We start from the raw sequence: 20,453 nt of genomic DNA on the forward strand, positions 1-20,453 counted from the left end.
AGTGATAAGTGAGGTCACATGGGGTTGTCAGCAGTCTGGTTCATCAATTTTGTCTCATACTTGGATCAGCCGAAATGCACAAAGCAGCTCTGTTATGTATTATTTGCAGTGAAAGCCACAACAATAGCCTGAAACCCCCCCAATCCCCCTTTTAGATAAACTGTAATTTATCACATAGCTGCGTGAATTTGTGAGAGTGGCCTGGAGCTTCAAAGCGATCATCTCACTTCAGTCACTACAAACTAATTTAATTTATTTAATCCAAGAGCTAAGATTGCTGCATCAGTTAAGGATTTGCACTGCGATGCACTGCGCTCATAGTCTTAGCGGCTCAAAAATAACACCTGAAGTGTTTTGAGAGGTTCTTGCAAGTGCTCCACATTTGGACACTCTGCTCAAGCACGAGTGATTTTCCATTTCTCAAAAAGTTTTTGAGCCACCCAAGTTATCAGTGAGAAGCTGATGGCTGTGAAGCTAGTCGAGATCACTGCTTAAATATTTTTAGTCATGCTCGATAAGAGAAATAAGAAAACGTATTCTTGGTTGCTTTAAAGGCAGATGGAGGCGCATTATTTTTAATGTTTTAGCAGGCTACAGTTTATACGCGTCTTACCCTCAAATTCCTAATTCGAATGTGACAAAACTGCGACTGATCAAAGAACAAAAAAAACTATTGACGGCAGACACATGACAGCTGTGACTACTCAGTGTACTAAAATTGAACCGTGTGTTTATTTTAATTTGCAGTTAATGTCATATTTTTAGCATACGGGGCAGGCTTACCGTATACTTAAGGTTTAGATCACTTCTGCAGCTTTTAGTGGCTTCCCTAGCTGTAATTAAAGCTTTCACTGTGTTAAGAGCTTGTGGGTGTGTACATTTTTTATTTGTACTGAATACTTTAAAACTAGTATAATCTAGATAATATGTTGTATTTTAATAGTGGGCTTACGTGTGATTTTATTGCTTTTGCATGCATAGTTGTTCATGGGAGGAGCTGCAGCCATGTCATTAATTGTGCTGAGCACCGAGCTGTGTATATATATTTCTGCTCTGACCTCTGCAGAAACAGGTCTGCTTGTACCACCCTCCATATGGTGGCTTGTTATTAGTTTTCAGTTGCCCTGGTGCCAGGGAGGTTCATCTAACCCTAGAGTCCAGCGTCTCCATAGCCCAATTTCTACTCCACTGCGATATTTCTCTTTCTGGCCAATCGAATAAGTCACACATGACTTAACTGCACGAAAGAACAACAGCAGCCTCAAGCAGATGTTGCTCTGTACACTGCCCGTGGAGTGGAAAAGTGATTTCAAGAATACTATCCGAGTTTCTGTTTAAGGGCTCAGCATGTCTCTGAAGGGGAGATGTGGCTGTGAGCGAGAGCCTCAGAGTAGTGATCTTGATGAAGGATAAAAAATACAGCGCGTTGTGTTTTTCATCCATAAAGCATTTTTCAGATTTTGTGCCTACTCGGTAATTTGAGACATAAATCAATAAAACAGGTCCCGTGTAGCCTTCTTTGTTACCTAACTGCACTTAGATTGAGCTCTCCTGAGTGCAAAAAATAAATCAGAAATCTCACCAACGCCTTGTGCGATGGTAATAATTAAACAGAATAAAAGAAATATTATTCTTAAATGGTGTTTGTTGTACTTAAGAAGGAGGTAAGGAGGAGCAACGATATTTTTTTTCACTTTTATTCTGTAATATGACCAATATTTTTCATATTCAAGTGTGTATGAAAAAAAGTCACTGGTTTCTTAAAAAGCTAAATACAATAAGCATTGGATCAAGGCACATACAAGACTGGCCAAAGGGCATACAATGCACTTTGGTTTTCAATTGTAAATAACAGTTGACTTCAAATTGTGGCAACATAAGTGTGTTCATTTGAAAGAAAAAAATACTACAAAATAATACTCATAACAAGAAAGAGCTGCTGACACTGTGGTAATTCTAATAAAAGCCAGCATGTTTTGTGTTTTTGGCCTGGTGACTACAATGACGTATGGTACACGGTACTGAAGAATGCCGCCATTGTCATTTAGCCATTGTTGGCTTGTACAAATAGAGATAGTGGGGGTCCTCTGTGTCAGCCTGTCCTGTCTACTTGTTTCGAGGAGCAGAGGGCTCCTTTAGGTCAGTGTGCTTTATCTGCCCTGTGCTGTGGCCTACAATCCTATCAGAGACATTTTAACCCTGCTTGGGTTGCTTTGCTGTATTTCTTCTTCCTGCAAACAGAACAAAATAACACACCGAACAAAGAGAAAAAAAAGCATGACACCTCATCTTTAGTTTCCGTACTCCACACCTGGTGAATACTGGAGTAAGATTCTTGGTCCATAATAAATGGAGACAGCTACTGACTGCTCGTTGTTTTAGATGGCAACATGCCTGCTTTGTATATTAGTTGATCAGCTGTGCCTTAGTTTACGTCATGTCATTTTTTTGCCTTTTTGTTTTTCTGACAGCCACAAAGTTAAAAGAATGACCTGTGCTTATACTACAAGGTTTTCTAAAGTCTGATTGTTCAACACAGCAATGAAAACCCACTTTCACAGTTGACAAGTCATCATATCTTAGTAGAACACAGAGTTTCTTTTGTTGGTCGATAACCTTAAGCAAAGGAAATACAGTACAAATTACTACAAATCCCTAAAATATAGAATTGCAGTTGGTTACCATACCCACTGATGGTTCAGTGATGGCCCGCAACTGGAACGTTCTCCATCTCCATAAAATGTCCTTAAATATAAATTATATGGCAAATGTACAGAACATTGCTTCCTTAGTCTTATAGATCCAGTGTTTTGTAAAAGTCTTGCCACTCTGTTTGAGTCAAGCACACATCATGAATGTCCGTATGCAATATCATGAATGGGAATGGTCTGAATCTGGTATTCCACTGTCTCTGTAGCTCCTGTTGTTAATACTGTTGTCATTATGTGGACTTTTGTATAAACTCAGGCCATTAGGTGGGAAAATTGTGTGTATCACAAATTCCTCCTTGGACACAGGCAGGTGATTTATAGGTATCATCTGAAAAGAAGTTTCTCGTATTTCTAGGATGGAGTTGTCCTTTTTAGTGCCGGCCTCAGCATAGTCATCCTTTCTCCGACGGCCTTTGTTATAGGTGCAGTTCCTGGAAAAAAGTGAACCATTCCTATGGACGTACCAACACACCAGCGCCAACATGATTATTGCCAAAAGAGCCACAGCCCCTCCAATGATAGCAGCCAAAGGCAGACTGGAATTTTTGTAAGGCTCCTTCTCCTGTTCTCTGTTTAAAGTTGTAGTCGGGTGGTATGACTTGTGAGAGCCAGTCTCTGTCTCGATGCAGACGGGGGTCTCGTCAGACAGGTAACTGTTGCTGGTCTCCATGGGAACCATGCATATTCTATAGGAAGACTCTGGCTCCAGCTCCGTGAGCAGATACTCTGTTCTCTCCCCCTGCACAATGGTTTCAGTAATAGAGCCAAAGGGAGGGCTGTGCCCCAGCTTTAGCCAGCTGAGCCGCAGGGCAGTCATGGGTTGCGACACCCTCCATGATATGTGTATGGTATCTGCACTACTTGACTTCACACTGATGGTGATGATCTTTCTGCCTGAAGAGGTGGTAGTGCTGTGGTAATTTTTACTGTCAGGCCCTTTTATTATAGGCCTCCTAGTCACAAACACGGGCCACTGGGGCTGTGATGGGCGTAGAGTGTTGGAGACTGTGCTCGTCTCGTATGTGGAGAAGAGCTCTGAATCTGTGCAGTCAAACATGTCTGTAGTTAGGTCTTTAATTGCCATCCCTTTGACCTTATCAGGACCCTGGCACATGAAACCCCGTACGTTCACCTTAGATGGCAGTGACCGCAACCAGTCACGCACCCATTTCATCTTGCAGGTGCATTGCCAGGGGTTGCTGCGCAGCAGGAGCTGTGTGAGATTGTCCAGATCTTCAAATACGCCCTGTGGGAGGCTGCTCAGGTTGTTACCAGAAAGGTCCAGGCGATACAGCTGTCTAAGGAAGGCAAAAGCCCCAGGTGGAACCCGATTAATATGATTATCTTGTAGCTGCAGCTTCTCCAAACTGGTGCCTGGCAGATTGGCTGGCGGCATAGTGAGGGAGTTCCTCACCAGCGAAAGCTCAGTCAAGTTGATCAGGTTGATGAAAGCCATCTCGCCAATCCCACGGTTGTTGAGCAGGTTACCATCCAGGATTAGTCGCTTCAGGTTGATGAGATCTTGCAGCGATTGCTCTGAGATGGTGGAGATGCGGTTGTCGTCAAAGCGTAGCTCCTCAATGCTCATAGGCAGGCCTAAAGGGATGGTGCTAAGGTGGTTTCTGGAAAGAAAAAGCAGTCGGAGATGACTACTGTCCCTGAAGGCCCCCTCCTCTATGCTGACTGCTGATACAGAGTTATCATCCAGGTGCAGTTCTTCGATGTAGGGAATTTGAGCTAAAGAGGCATGGGTAATCATCCGAATGTTGTTCTCCTGAAGGTGGAGCTCTTTTAGCCCAAGGGGAAGGTTAGTAGGAAACTCATCCAGATTATTGCAGTAAAGGTAGATCTTCTCCACCTTTGTGAGCCTTCGAAGCTCTGCAGGAATGCCCGAACTCTTAATGCGATTGTTTTGCAGAAACAGCACTGTAGCGTCCTGGGGTATACCAGTAGGGATGGAAGTCAGGCCACGGTCATTACAGTAGATAAAGGTCCCATCGCAGCGGCAACTTGAGGGACATGAGGCAGAGGTCACCAAGGGGTTAGCAAGACCCAGCAGCAACCCGATCCTGATGAGGAAGAGGACGAAGGACTTGCACTGACGCACCATCTTGAGGGCGTGTTGCCTGGCAGTCTAATCACTCAAGAGCCCCTGGGGAGAATACACAAGTGTACATTTAATGCACAATGCCTTGAAAGCGGAGCCAAATTCCTGTTTTCAGAATTGCTGGGTGTTTGAAAAGCCGCCTGCAGCACTGGCTCAATTAAATATGTGCTAAAAGAATCATTTGAATCCCTAATATTTAATTTATATGATTTGTTTATCAGGATTATCACACAGTGAAAGTATATCTTTTGTTTCACAATATACTCGTTGCATAAATATTCTAATCTTTATGTAACTTTACATCTTTACCTACCCTGCATTCCAAATAGTTAAATAATGCTTTGTCTTAAATAAAAGGTGCACCTTTGCACCTCTGTGAATTAAAACTGAGCTCATCGACTTTTCCCCCACAACTTCTGAAATGTAATGCATTCCCAAGCTTCACACATTTCTCAAGCTGAAGGCTCTCTCTCATTGCCACAGATCACAGGGGTGAAAAAAAGTCAGGCTGTCTCAATGAACTGTCGTGAACCTGGCATACCTTAAATCCTGACAGATTAATACCAATGTCCTTAGCTGTTCAAAATCTGATTAGGAAAAAAGGTCTCTTGAATAAGGCTTGATTGTAAATGTTTAACATATTAAAATTTTAGATTAAGAATTTATTTTTCAAATGAGGTTTTCTAAAGTCACAAGAATTTTGCACAGCAGTATGTTATTTTTGCTGTGACTGTGTATGGCATGTTAAAAATACTAAAAAAAGAGAGAGACTGTTACATTATTATATTAAATATATATTATATTTAAGGGTTGTGGACTTGAAACAGACAGCCTTGACATGAACAAAATGGCAAAAGCAGAAAGTATCTGTCTCTTTTTTCACCAGCTATGTGTACGTTGCCCTTTACTTTAGGTACTACTGAATTATTTCTTTCATTATGCATTCCTGCCATGACCGCTCTTCCTGTACGTCTAATTAGTAAATGCTGATCTGGTAAGTGAAGTGGAAAGAAGCAAAGCCTTCTGTATTTGTCATACCTGATTTATACGATGTGGTAAATCCTTTCCAGCCACCTAAAAATCCAATCAAGATTTCCTCTTGAATTTGCTCTTATCCTTTCTCAAAGGAAAAAGTTTGTCCAAGGGGTTTCTTGTGATATCCTGACCTGGTCAGTGTTTGCTGAGCTGATCCTTGTTTGGACGATGACCTCCTCTGTGTGGTCAGAGGCTCATGCCTTCAATGAATTTACCATGGCAGATAAGCCTGTACAAAAAGCATCCCCTGCCACTGACAAAGCATGTACTCTCAGGTAATATTGAAAATCCTAACGATTGCTGCAGCTGTCAAGCTTAACAGCCATAACCGCAAATTAGATTTTTTGGGTGTTGTATTGTTATCCGTTTGTTGTACGTGGCGGACTTTTGCAAAGGCTCCTGTCTGCAATCACGGCCGGCAGGCATGATGAGTTCACACAAAGCTGGTCTGAGCCATGCCAATCCCCTCTGCCACAGGCTCAATCCAGGCCTGTTCACTTGTGTACTCCGAGTCTTCAGGTAACCCAGAATCCTCTGCTCCCTTGTTGAGCCTGTATACACATTAATCCAGGGCTCTGGTCCTTTTTCCTGAAGCAGATAACCAGTGTTCTCCTCTCCACTAAGGAGAGAAACAAGGCAAGTTGCTTATCCTTCTGGGCACAGCCTCTCTCACGTATCTGCAGCTTGAGTCATACTGTGCACTCCTCACACCTGGGATGGTGCTCTGAAAAATAACCAAAGAGCAATGCATTCAGTTTTTAAATGATCAGGTTTCACTGACTTCACCTTGTAAAATTGCAAAAAATGTAACTGCATTTAGAGATGTTTGATCATGGCTTCTGCCCGGCCTTATATTGTGACTTTGTATTTAGAAGTACCCTCTAATGCAATACTAAAAATACGCCTGTTGACCTTTTACAGTGAGCCACTCTAACAGACCACATTTCTTTTCTATCCCGACACAAGAACGTCCGTGGATAAAAAGACAGCACCGATTCAGACCCCACAGCGGAGCTCCTTCCTTACTTCAGTATGTGTTTTAAAAAACAGAGCAGATCCTGTGATTTAAAAAAACAAATGGTTTCTGGTAGTTTAGAAAGTCCAGATATTAGAGGTGGAAGAAGAAACGATCCAGTCGGCGCCTGCTGAATTACTCACATTGTTAAAAAGCTTTCATGACAAATGAAGGCCGTTTGAATTTCCTAAGAAGAGGATGTCTGGTGCGTCCATCCCTGTCAATCCCAGCCCCTCTCTGTGACCTCTTACCTCCACCCCATCCTCTCTTTGCATTCTGTGAACGCTCCTTCTGTTCGTAAAAATAGAATTTCCTTTGCCAAGGAAAATGTTATGGTTCCCTTTTACAACACAATAGCTTTGTGTCCTAAGCATCCATGTGACCTGTTTGCTGCCTCTATGCTGTAAAACATGTAAAGGTAAATTAGGAACAAGAGGCCCAGCCATTTAACAGTTGTAACCCATGACAAGGAGAAGATTAGGGAATTGAGAGGCTTGTAACTCGATTACAACTCCTGAGATGCTGTCTCATAATAACGCCCCCCTTCCTTCTGTTCCATCTAAACACGGGTGCTCGGTCCAGTATTACATTAGTAGTAGATTAGAGTCTGGGGAAGAGAAAAAAAGCACCAGATGTGACCTCTACTAACTTGTAGACTAAAGGAGTCTGATGAGGGGGGGAAAAAAAAAGATTACATTTAGTAGTGGAGTTCTTTAGAAAATGGTGGGATGATAGAGGAATATGTGCTGTCTGTCTGGAGGAATGAACTTTATGTGCAGCACTTAGTCAGGCTATTTCAATTTTAAATAGCCTCTTTCACCTAAAAGTTCTTTTTTCCCTAAATGTGTGCCGTCTTGATTTGAATACTGGAAATGTTGGCATTAGGTAATAGACAAAAACGTGCCTCTACGTTTCCGCTGAAGGAAGGGCTATACTCCAAAATAATAGACTTTTGGGGTTTGAGAAAGGGTGATTGTCACAAAAATGATATGGCACAGCATTTCCTTTCTTTAGCCAGAAAAACCCTAGCATAATAGAATGTAACTCAGTGCCCAGTATAGGAGATGATGAGATGTGGGTATTCATTGAGAACATGTGGTAGAATAATCTGTCGGCCTCGGTGTGCTCTGTTATATCGTGTGTGTGATTTATCAGAAGTGTGCTTTGAACATAGCACATCATGCTTATTTTACAAGAAAAACAGTCAGGCCTAGACGCTTGATGGTCTCCCCCACCACCCCCACCCAACCCCAATTCTTTTTCCATGCTCTTCGGATTTCAGGAGAGTGGCCCCCTCTCCATTGTTCACTACAAGGCAAGCATGTGGACCGTGTAGCCTCACAGAGGGGGGGGTCTAAGGTTTTTGGAACTTTTATTCAGACAATTTACGAAATGCCTTAACTTAAAACAGTGCATTATGCAAACCTCCTCTGTTCCCATTTACAAATGCACGCCCAGCCAAATGCATGCAGTTGCGCGCACGCAGTGCTTTGTTTCCCGTGCACACAATCATTCTGAGAGCAATAAACTGTGGGTTCAACGTTTTTAGTGATGGATGTCTTTCTCCATCGTTCTAATAAGCTCCGCTGGCAGGACAAGGGATTTCTCCAGCAGTCAGAGTGGATTCTGCTTCATTTAATCCGAACTGGCAAAGTTAAATTGAGCATCCTAGTAAAATTGCGTGTTGGTGTACAGCAAGTTACCTTTCAGTGAAGAGTGTGGGAGGCTCACACAAAGCTGGACACCGATAGCCATTGTGAGCTGAACACGCATAAATGCACATTAAGCTGCAATAACAGCCCTGTAGGCATACACTGCACAAGAAAGGCTTTGGTAGAAAAAAATTCATATAGGAACAATTTCATGCCTGTCAAAAGTATTGCAGATTATAATGACTTTTAGTTCAGTAAAATACAGAATAATATTACATGGGCTGCATTGGTGGGGGTGAAGCTCAAGAAGTAGTAATGGCTGACTGCTAAATTATTCATAAGCCCTGAAATTAATTTTGAAACCACGGTAGAGCCTTCCATTGGGAAATCATTGTTGTTTGTATCTGCTGTTGATCTTTCATTCTAATTCATAATTTAGAATTATGATAGATTGCGCAGTACAGTCATTGTGGGCTATGTTTTGCTCAGATTCGCTCTCTAAGCTGTGTGCCTGCAACATCAGCTGGCACAGCGATAGCTCTTAAGGAAACAGTCAAGGTGGGCAAAGATTGTTTGGGGCTGTATCAAAATAAACGGACACCGTTAAGCTGATATGAAAGCAAAATTCATAGTTTTCCCTGCTTTTAACAGAGGTGAGATTTTGTCAGTGGGAAAGCTTGCATGTAACATTGATTAACAATTTAGGAGATTGTATGTCAGGACACCTGGCAGCGGCCTACTGTGTGCCGCTGAGACACAACAGAACATTCATGGTCACATCTGAATGCACAGGGACACAGAACACGTTTCAGCCAAATAGAGAATGGGTAGAAATCTCTTAGTTTAACGGATTTGGTATGTGGCCTCCTGGTGTTGTCTTTAGATGGGCTGAACAGATGATACTTTTGCTGGACCATTAAGAGCATATATAGGCCCGGGACAGACGGGGGTCCCTCTTTTGTAATAGCCTGAAAGGAAAGATCTGTAGCAGCTGCAATTGTTTTTCTCCACATGGGGGTGGTAGGCACTGCAAGATAAAAATGTGTGCGAATCTGTATGTGTGTGTCTGTATGCGACAAGCAAACGCCGAATATTCATGTTAAGCTCCAGGAGCCTATCTCGGCACAGGCCAGACAACCACCCAAAATAGGGGGGATTTGTTCAGCCTCCCTACTGGCCCTACTACAGCTTGTTCTGAGTCATATGGCTAAGTCCCCCCCCCCAGCAGCATTTAGGCCTTGAAGCCCTGTTTACGCTTTTACTTTCAGTAACCAGTATGAAATGATGTGTCTCTTGCAGTTTAGGATTGATCATAAAAGATGCTGCGAGTGGATAGATAAATTATGAAAAGAAGTGGATTAGGCCTCCTCAGAGCACGGTGGTGAATCAGAAATACGCCTTGGTGGTAATGAAAGACTTTCCCCCCCTTTTTTCCCACCCCCAAAACCAATTTCACTTTTTTTTAATGCTTTGATTTTTTCAATCAGTGGTGACCTGGTTAGTTGTCGAATTCCCTCTCACAACAACTGACTGGGGACTTTTGCCTCGGGCAGCTATCAGTGAAGACAATTGGCTCTGTTCTCACAAGTCTGCCACGTTTTAAAAGGCTATTTATTTTTACTGTCTGTCAAACACACCGAAAAACAATGAGCTACTATTTGCATTGCATGACAAGTCGAGTCAAGTTTGGATCCACTGCCGGTGATGTGCTGAAATTAGGCTCCAGCCTATACACACATACACACACATACACGTATACAGATATGTTGTTCAAAGCCTGGATGACCTTATCGTCTCACGAAGATAAAAGGCTGTGTTAAATTGGATTAACCACTGTCCCTGTCCTGGTGCTGCTGCTAAGAAGGCGTCCACTTTTATTGTATTGCTGGGATGGTGATCAGTTTGCATGCACAGAGACGAACACGGCTTTTCGTTAACGTGACAGACTGATCGAGTGAAGCTATCGCTGACTGTAAAGGCGCTTTTATTTCTTGATGCTTTAATAACACGGCTGTCACGGAGTCGCAGAGAGCTGCAGCTGCAGCGAAATGCCACGCGTTTGTTTTAAATGCTCGTTAATGTAACATAATGTGCTTTGAATGAGCTGCTGATTATAAGCGAATTGATGAAACTTAAGTGGATTTAACTTTTGCATTTTAAGGGCTTCTACTTTTTTTTTTTTTTGACTACGCCCGTGCAGCAGGGAAAAGCTCTCACTGCCTATGATTATTATTGTTATTATTTTAGTAGCAGAGGAGGCTGGCGATGGGGCGTCCAAACCTGGGGTTGAGTTTACAGTTGCACAGCAGCCTAAAAATTTCACTCCCTAGTAGGTTGCATGAATAGTAGCGGGTCCGATCCAAGTCGTCTAGACTGTGATTGTGCAGACGCTTTCAGTGGAGTGTTTTTTTTTTTTTCTTGTTTTTTTCCAGCTGCCTCTCCGTGTCTAACTCCGCGGGATCTGCGCTGCAATTCCAGCAGCACGCCGGGGTGTCTTCTCGCGCTGCGACACTGAGGCAGAAACAGACAGGAGAAGCAGACCGGGTGTTTGCTCTCAGAGACACACGCTGGAAAAAATAGAGGGACGCAGTACCCTATAGCAGCAAGTTGTAGGCACCAAGAGGGGGTGGGGGGGTTGAGACGAAGAGAAGAATGATTTCTGTCTGATTTCTATCTGCCAACCTGGGAAGAGTGTCTACGCTCAGTGTGTGCGTGCGTGTGTGTGTGAGAGTGCCTAATTTGGATATTTTAGAAGGAAAAAAAGTGCACTTGAGATTTTTTTAATAAAGATCGCCCTGAGACAATCACCTCTAAGAAACGCAGTATCTCTCGCCTGAGCCGAGTGTTAGAAATAAGGAGGGAAAGAGGGCAACTAATTAGATACAAGCAACTCCTGAGGATTCCGCATTACTTTCAATTCCTTCTGCCAGAAAGAAGATCCAAAAAAGATGAAAAGGATGCATTCCCAACAGGACTGTACCATCAAAAAATAAAAAAATAAAAACCCAAAACAAAAAAAGCAACTCCGCACTTACCTCAACTTAATCAACCAAAAATGGAAAGTAACAGGTATCCTCTTATATTTAGCTTCACAGCGTGAAAAATAATAATCCAATCCACGCTTAAATTCAGATCCCGAAAAATACAAATAAAAAATAAAAAATAATAATTAAAAAAAAAGTCCACACTCCCTCACAAGGCTAGAGCTATTCGGAGTTTATCAGAAGCGCCACTGCTATGTTTACTGGTGACCCCATCACACGCATACACAATCTGCTGGCTGTGCGAGGACATAGGTGCACGGATAGATCTCAATACAAATGTGGAGTTGTGTTTGCCTCTAGCTTTGCTTCAATAGAGCACTGATGTCATACGGAGGCGGGGTCTCTCTCCCTCTCTCTCTCCCTCTCTCTCTCTCTTTTGGAGATGCACGATGCAGTGTTGTTTGGATACACTAGAGGGAGTGGAGGAAAGGGGAAAGCCACTCGCATCCTTGTTAGATGTGTGCACTTAAGATGAGCGAGTAGTCACTGGTTGGAAAGCGATGCTGGCTGGCATCAAAAGACAAAGAGGTGGGAAAAAAACTGGAGATGTACAGTATGTGTGTGCATGCTGGTGGAAATGAGATACGCCCTAAGCACTCTGCCGGCAGTGGTTTGCTTAAGGAAGAGATATCAGCAGCTGTTATTATCATTGGGTGTTCATTTCAGATGTGCCAGGATAATTGATGATCAGTTTGGGGTTTTTTTGTGGGATAAGAGGGGTTAGATGTCATCATTTTTCATTAATCTTTGTTTCTTTTTCTTCTTTTCAAAAGTAAAGAAATCCAGCATTTCAAATGCATGAACTGCTTCATGCAACAAGAGTAGGATTATATCTTTTTTCTTTTTTTTTATAAAAGTTGACAGGTAATGAATATTGGATGATGTTGTCGCAGTGAGCCAGAATAATTCATCACAAGAATTTAGGGGCCGTGTTGCTAATTCCTAATATGTGGTTGACTCTGTTTGTGTGGCTAAGCACTAATAGAGGATCTGTAAGACTGTGTCTGTGTGTTTATACATGAATGAGGTGTCGGTTGCTCAGAGATACCTGAACTGCTTCTTGCCCCTCGTGCCTTCTCTTTAACCCTGTTCGGTTTCATAGTTAAACGAGGCCAAACAGTTGGTTTGCTTCCTTCTGGGCCCCGAGCATCAGTGACTCATCCTGTTAGTCAAAGGACTGTACAGAAGAGTTGACCCAACCAACACTCTGTCCTGCCCTGCGTCATCTCCAGTGTTTCCCCCTCTGGCAAACTGACAGGGCAGACACCACAGCCGGGCGCATTGAGCTGCAATGGAGCAGCTCTGTTCATCTGCTGCTGAATATCAGCTTCCTGTCAGTGGCATTGGGTCAATAATCAGATCTGCTTGATGTATGCAGCTGTCGGTGCAATGTGGAGACTCCTCTCTTGCGTGTCATTCACTCCTGCCAATACCACTTTTTGTTAATTACCTCAAGCCTATTATACTATTCAGCTCTGAATGCCTGGAGGGTCTGCATCCATTTTCAGTAAACAAACAGGTTTGTTAGAGAGGTGTTATTCGCTTGTTCTGAGGAGACTAAAATATCAAGCATAAAATGTATCATGCATTCTGTTTGTCATAAGAGAGAGCAGTTGCCCTGTAATAATTAATGACAGTTTAAAGAAAAGCCAAAGAGGAAGAAAAGCAGTAAAGTAGCATAGAGGCTCAATAATAGCACGCTCTTACAACAGCTGAAAGGAATTAAACAGACACTGTGCAGACTGAGGCCGGTTGCAGAAAATTACAAAGTATGCATGCCTAGAAAAATGCCGTTAATGGATTTAGATTCCTAACATACAATCAAGAGCAAAAAGTCAATTATTATACCGTTTAAAACTCCGTCTCTGCTTTTGTTATTTGGTCTCCCATCGTCTGCTCATGAGCCAATGAGGACCTCTACTCCTAGTAATTGTTACGGCCTCGTTAGGATAGGGAGTGCTACAACCACAATGACTAAGTGTCTGACCACTGCTGACATTTCATGCCCAGTTATTTTGCCAGGATAGAACATGATCCAACTCCAGCCTCAACACATCAGCACACAGTTAAACCATGATTGCCATCTTAACTGGAGTGGCTGATTGAACAGACACTTAAGCCTGGAGCATCTGCCAAAACTACTTAGACCTCCAGTGGTGTTTTTCAGATTTGTTTGCTTTCCAGTTGGAGTGGCTCTCACTTTTGTTTGAAACACAAAGGGATCTCTAGACAAGTATAAACTGTCTGTCTGTATATTGTTCACTTGGAGGCAAATCTGTATGAAATGCAATTTCTGTTGTGTAAAGAAGTTCCTACTGAGGCTCTCTTTTTTTGCTGCTTTATTAACAAAAGTAGCTATTTTTTATTAGTTCAGGTGTGGCGACGAGGACTGCGAGGTGAGAAAAGGTCAGTGTCGGACATCACGGGCTGATCCGCGTCTTCCTCCTTGGCGGACAGAGCTGCAAAACCCGAGCTTGACCTCGGTGTGGCTTCCTCTCTTAAACTGACTGCAGACACATCTGTCAGCAGCTGTTGATAGACCTTCTCTTAGATGTACAAAGAGCCCCACTGGAGGGTGATGGTGTTGGGTTTCAGTTATCTCAGGACCAGGGGAAAAATCTGTTGCCTTGTTCATCTTTTTGTTCAAGCGGATATGTGCTGTGATTTCCCAAGGACGTGCTTCAGTCTGTTTGGCTAGTTTCACTCTGTTTAGACAACACACTTTGTTTTGCCTCTTAATTTTTGGTAATGCTAGCTAAAGTGCCTTTTGGGGTCTGATAGCAACAAACAGGTGATAAAGTGCACTCGGTCTTGTTCTTTTATTTGACTGTCCTGAGAACAGTTTTTGTCACTCACGACAGGCGTTCGACCAGGTAAATGATTTACTTTTGTGCTCATGCTGTGGTCAATAGATTGGGTTTGCAGTTGGCAGGCTTAGGTGTCCTACTTTCCTGACTGTCTTCCAGAACACATGGACCCAGTCTGATTGGTGCTATGTAAGCTCAGTGCTATGGATATCATTATTATGTTGTTGTTGTTTTTTTAACTCCCTCAACTTTCCATTTATTTGTCACTTAAGCTTAGCATTCACAGAAAAGCTTATGTGAAGTACAATAGTCCTCGAAACTGCTCAGGGGCTCGCAGGGGAAAATGAAGACTGATTTTTATTTATTTTGGGTTTTTTTTCCCCCCATGTCTCCTTCTGAGCTCTGACTGGAATTCAGTATCGATAGACTTTCTGTGTTCTTAAATGATGCCAAATTAAGGGGAACACGTAAAAAGCTGCTGCCAAAACCCCCACTTTGTTTTTCATTTACCGCTTGCTTTATTTGCATATTCATCCTCTACAGGCAATCTGCAGCAATCTTTGCTGTGGGTTTTTTTATCTGCACTTTGTCATTCTGACAGGCAGCGTTTCACAGTATCACAACGGCTTACCTACGATTTGTGGATGAGAGGCGGTATTGGTTCGGTTAGAGTATGTCATTTGTGACAGGGATAAAAAAGAGACTTTGTGGGATAAAATATAATATCATTGAATGGGTTAGAGCAGACATATGTTAGGTTTCATTGGTGCTGGTTTGTATACATGTAATTGTATTTGGGCATTGCCCAAAACGGTTATGAAGAGGAAGCTTTGACTGATGGAGCTTGTGGGATCTGTATGCATATGCAGATTCCAGTGACATGAAACGTCGCTTTGCCACAGGCATTTTTTGCTACCGTACAGTAAGATGCTGGTCTTTTCTAATGCAGATCCCACATGTCAAAGGTTAGCCTAACCCCTTAATCTCTTGGTACTGGGATGAAGGTCAGAGGGGTGGAAAAAAGAGCCAACAGCAGCTAGACTAAAGAGACTGACATCCTGCTGCTCATGCAAGCCCAGTGGCCTCGGTCAGTAGTCATCTGGGCCTTGTGTTTGTGAAAGAATGACAAGGCATGCAAATAGCCCCATCGGCTGTTTTTCCTCTCGTCTTTTGTTTTCTTTGGCTGTTTTTGTGGTTGCTGTTGTGTTTTCTGCAGACACAGAGGAACTCGGGGATGAACGAGTTCCATGAAGAAGGTAAAAGGGGGGAGGGCTAGGAGGTGACTTGTCAACCTCAGGACCTCCCATAGGTTAATGACCCCAAACACAATGCTCTGTGATCAGATTAGATAGAGCACTCTCCCCCCACCGCACTAATCAGCACAATAAAGGAGATAAAAGGTAGAATTACCATACAGTGTTTTCGCAGCTCAGCGTACATCTCCAGTGCAGCTAATTGAAACCTTTTTCTTTTGCTTTGTAACTGTTTTCCTTTTTCTGCCATAAACGTGTCATTACCCCTTCTCGGCATCTTTGTTTGTGGAGGCAGGGCCTCAAAGACAAACATGCAGTTTCCCAATGCTTTAACTGAGCAATGCAATATTTCAGTATATGGGTGAATTTAGTACTTTGGACTTTGGATGGCTTATGAAAGGGTCACTCAGGGTTTAAAGCTAGAAGAAGAAGAAGAGGAACTGTGACTTAATGTTATCTAGTGAAACAAACTGAGTCTTTTCTGTTGTAGATGAGATAAGATAGATTATACAGCACCTCACAGTCTGTAATGGCCCTGTTGATTGGATCACAAACAGGAAGTGTGGCTCTATGGGAACAGCATTTTGGGTAAAGTGTGAGTGGGGGTGGGAGGGGTGTAAGAATACAGAAGGGAACTCTTGTCACACAGAGCTGCCACCATTGAGATCAAACTCTTCACTTATCTATGCCAAACACTGGCTTAGTTTGCTTACTGTGTGATCTGGATCACTCTGTTTACTCTCTGGAGTCATATCAAAAATTACCTTTTTAAAAAAATTAAATGATTTCTATTTGGGTTTTTCCACTGCTGAGCACAATAGTGCTCTCAGATGGGATATGATACTTCAGTCATCTACTTAAAACACATTTACATTATCTACTTCACTGATTCTGCATGATTGTCTACAATGAAATAATTCTGATGAGGTTTTCTGTCAAAGCTGGGTAGATTTATGTTGATATTTTCTACAAAGGGTTTTCACTTTGCTTCACTCCACTTTACTTCACTCTACTTTACTTTACTGGGGCTGCTTGACTGACATTAAACGCCACTTGAAGGTGTTTTTGGGTAACACCTCCAACCACTCCAACAAAAAGGTCGCGTCTATGCCTCAGTGTCTGACACCAGTGCTTCAGCTCTCGTCTCGAGTGGCTTGCATATCAGGTATCTTATTCCTCTACAGCCAGGAGCCACATCAAAGGAAGCTCCATAGAAAGTGGTGATGAGGGGAAGAAAAGGAATGGTTGAGAAGAGGGGACATTTCTGACTTTCCTGAAAGAAATAGACGTCGACTAGCCACCTACCTATTAGCGCAAGAGTGTAAGGTGCTTGTGGTGGAGTTGTGAATGACACGTTATATTTAAACCGGGAGTAACTGGAGTAGACCCTTTTTATGCTTTTCTATTGCTGGGGTGTTCCTGAGGTTAACCTTCACCAAAAAGAAGTGTATATTAGCTGTGTATTGCATTAGTGGTGACGGGGATGAAGTGTTGGTGGATTTCTCTGTGGGGGGAATGAGAACCTTGATCTTGCATGGTAGTATGCTTCTCGTGTACATGTGCATTGAGTTAAAGTTCAGGGTGAACTTACAGCGAGGCATGCATTTTCTTTCAATATTAAATACAGTCAGGTAAGTTAAATTAGTTAATTAAAAATCAGAAAGTTATAAAGAGAAAAGTATACCAGGAGGGTTTGCCTCCCATTTAATTGGAAAGTGTTGCACAGCATAACATGAAGTACTGACTCGCTGATGTAGAAGCTGTGAATGTATAGACTTCTGTGCTTCTGTGTCATTTAGTAAAAACTTAAGATAGTCTGTTTGTGTTCTTTAGACTTAGAAGTGTGCAAGTCTGTACTAACAGAGACAAAAGTAAACAAAGATTTGTTGTATATGCTGCGGTAAAGGCGTTGTGCACAGAAACAGTGCTTTTCCTCTTGTAATATAACCCTCTGTGTTCCAGTCTCACAAACGAACAGTAAAGACAAAGCTGTGACATTTCTCAGGCAGGTAAGAACTCCTTAAAGCTGACCCATCAAAGACAACCAGTAAAAGTCAGAGGAAGTCAACCAAGCAAATCGTGGATAGAAGAGATGGGTAGGTGTGTTGGGTAAATAGAAGCGGTGTCATTATACCCAACATCAATCACACAGGCAATAACAGAGATGTGAATTTATACACAGCCATAGGAATAAACACTGGGGGCAGGAGCTGCCAGACTTTGGCAGGCGCTGATGCTGTCTCAGTGTTGGTGTGAGAATGGCTGTGATTTGAAATGGAAATGGTCCCTTTCTCTAGTGGGTGTTATTGGCGAACAGTCTTTCTCTTGATTGAATCGTAGCTGACTGCATTACGTTTCTGCATAACATTGCAAGAGGCTCTCAAAAACACACTCTTTTCTTTGTAAAGGTCACTGTTGAATATTGAAAATGCTAGCGTTTCCTATTTAGGCATCCATCGCTCTCCGGGTGTAATTCGTAATATATGATCCTTTTTGCTATGATCATCTAAACTTATAATGCGTTTTTTTCATCTCTAGTCTTCCATATTATTTCGTATACTGTAATAATATAAAAAAAAGCAACCAACAAAGGTATTTGTTATATTCTCTCTTTTGCAGCTTCTGATGTGCATCACAGATTCTGCATTTTTCTCTCCTCCAGCGCTCCAGCTATGCTCTCATAATGTAGCCCAGTTGAATTATTTTGCATTGAATTTTCTTTACTTTTTATGTTTTTAACTACAACTTTCCTTTCTGCTTCACCAGTGACCCATTTTTTCCCGTCTGTGATCATTAAAATTTCATTACCATGATAAGCGGCATTCCTCTAATTCTTGCTTGTCACCTGAGTATCTGCCTCGGGAAGCCTTGAATATAAGCGGATACAAATCCAACATGAATTGTTTTACGCGCTGTTTCAGTGTCGCACTAATAACTGTAATTCCTTTGCACAGTTTGTAAAAGTTAAGCCAAATTTCTGCCAAAATCCATTAAAGTTCAGTGTGCATCACAGCAGCAGCCGCCCCCGGCTCTCCCAGGAAAGGGCAATCCCAGAGGAGGGTCCATTTAACCCCTTAGGATTAGTGCTCATGCCTACTTTAGCAATGGTAAAAGGGAAAACGTCTCAGCACATTGAGTCAATAGGGACTCAGGCTTGCTCCACTAGCTTCCCACACAAAAATGGACCAAGGGAAAAAAAAGTGAAGCTTTAGCTCTGACTTGAATAGGGCTAGATGTTTGCCCAGCCTGCTTTACCGTTTGCCCTTCCCGGCCTTCACAGTACATTACCAGACCAAAAATACGAGGCTGTAATCTCAACAATATATTCAAAGCAAGTATGTGGAGCTTGCCTTGAATATTTTGTCTGCATCAGTTAGTCCACTTAAAGTGGAAGGGAGATTATCACTTTTTTTTTCACACCAGCAAAGCACGCAATGTAGAAAGGGATATGTTTTATTTGATTTAGCCCCAACATTCTGCCACCCTTGTCGTATTTCTTCATGGGTTTCATCTCTGTCACTCTCTAAATCACGATTCACACTCTTTTTACATGTCTATATTTTATCAGACAGCATAGTTGTCCCTCTGTTAAGTATCTCTGTCTTGCTTGGAGAGGCTGTGGGAGAGGAGAGGCATGGAGACAGTCCGGTGTTGTGTCAGAGGACGTGGCCCCTCTCGCAAGGGTCCCTGGTAAAGTCTGTCTGTTGACTTTAGCTGTCCACTGACATTCCCTCGTGTTTGTCAGGCTTTCATCAGGGCGCTGTTCAAACAAACGCTGGCAACTGAAAACACATTCTCTCAGTAACTCACAGAGAAGCACACACACACACATACACGCACGCACACACACACACACACACACACACACACACACACACACACACACACACACACACACACACAGATATATGGACAGACTTCAATTTGACTTCATAGCAACAGGTGACACCCCATATAGAGCCATAACTCTAGCAGCCATATTTAATGTTTTTAGAACAGTTATCATAAAAAATATACTAGACATTTATATTTGAGCATATTTACTGCTGTGCATAATCTGAAGATTACCGGCAATGACCAAAAAAAATGTAGTTTGATGTGTCTTCTAATTAATTTGATTCTGTAGAGTAAAATGCAAGAAAACAAGTAATGTCTTTGTTTCCTTTCAAAAAGGAAACAAGAAAAAACACCTGTGCTTTTACATTTGGTCTCACTCTGCCTTGGACATTTTTTTTCTGTCGGAGCTGACGGGTTGGAGCCGGCCAGCGGGAATGCATCTGCCAGTCAAGCAGGAGGAGCGTCTCCTCCCGGTTTGGATTGCCTGTCTGTGCGGACAGCTTTCCAGCCTGACAAATTTCGCGCCTGCACCAGGCGCCACTGAGGTGCTGTATGAGGAACAGAGGAATGTAGGGTGTTGGGTCGTTAGCAGTGGGGGTGTTGGGTTGGGAGTGACATCACAACTGCAGAAAGGGACAGTGGTAACATCCCAGTGTGGCTGCAGCAGGGATAAGTGAGAGTTTTGGAAACCAGGTGCACCCCACACCTGCATGTGTTCCTTCCACCTTGCTTAATTAGAGTTCGGTGTCCTCCTAATGAATATTCTCGCTCTTGCCTGTTCTCCAGTTGCGTGTATGTAGTTGTGTGTGGGAGCCAATGGGATCAATTGGGAATTATCTTGCCCTCCCAGGAGGAAGCCTCCTTTTTCTCCTCTCTGTTTATCCACAAGAGCATACTCATGTCAGTGTTAGCTGTAAAGACTCATTTCTGATCGGCCTGATCGATTGTTATGATTTCTTGTCTGTGAGCATTAGCGCATTTTTTCTTTTAGT

At 42.6% G+C, this 20,453-nt stretch overlaps 2 protein-coding genes across 2 annotated transcripts in view; one reads left to right on the plus strand and one right to left on the minus strand.

Moving 5' to 3' along the window:
- The window catches only part of macrod2 (mono-ADP ribosylhydrolase 2), a 397,426-nt gene that overhangs the window by 67,672 nt on the left and 309,301 nt on the right, over positions 1 to 20,453 (plus strand). The gene's annotated exons all lie outside the window — the stretch shown is intronic.
- On the minus strand, positions 1,682 to 11,821 carry flrt3 (fibronectin leucine rich transmembrane 3). The gene is made up of 3 exons (XM_031737687.2): positions 11,556 to 11,821; positions 5,857 to 6,577; positions 1,682 to 4,863 (listed from the first exon to the last, which is right to left on the minus strand). The coding sequence occupies exon 3, from the start codon at positions 4,819 to 4,821 to the stop codon at positions 2,872 to 2,874; it is 1,950 nt and encodes a 649-aa protein (XP_031593547.1). The 5' UTR covers positions 4,822 to 4,863; positions 5,857 to 6,577; positions 11,556 to 11,821; the 3' UTR covers positions 1,682 to 2,871.

This window comes from Oreochromis aureus, linkage group 13, assembly GCF_013358895.1.
Source record: "Oreochromis aureus strain Israel breed Guangdong linkage group 13, ZZ_aureus, whole genome shotgun sequence".
In the NCBI taxonomy this organism is placed as follows: Eukaryota; Metazoa; Chordata; class Actinopteri; order Cichliformes; family Cichlidae; genus Oreochromis; species Oreochromis aureus.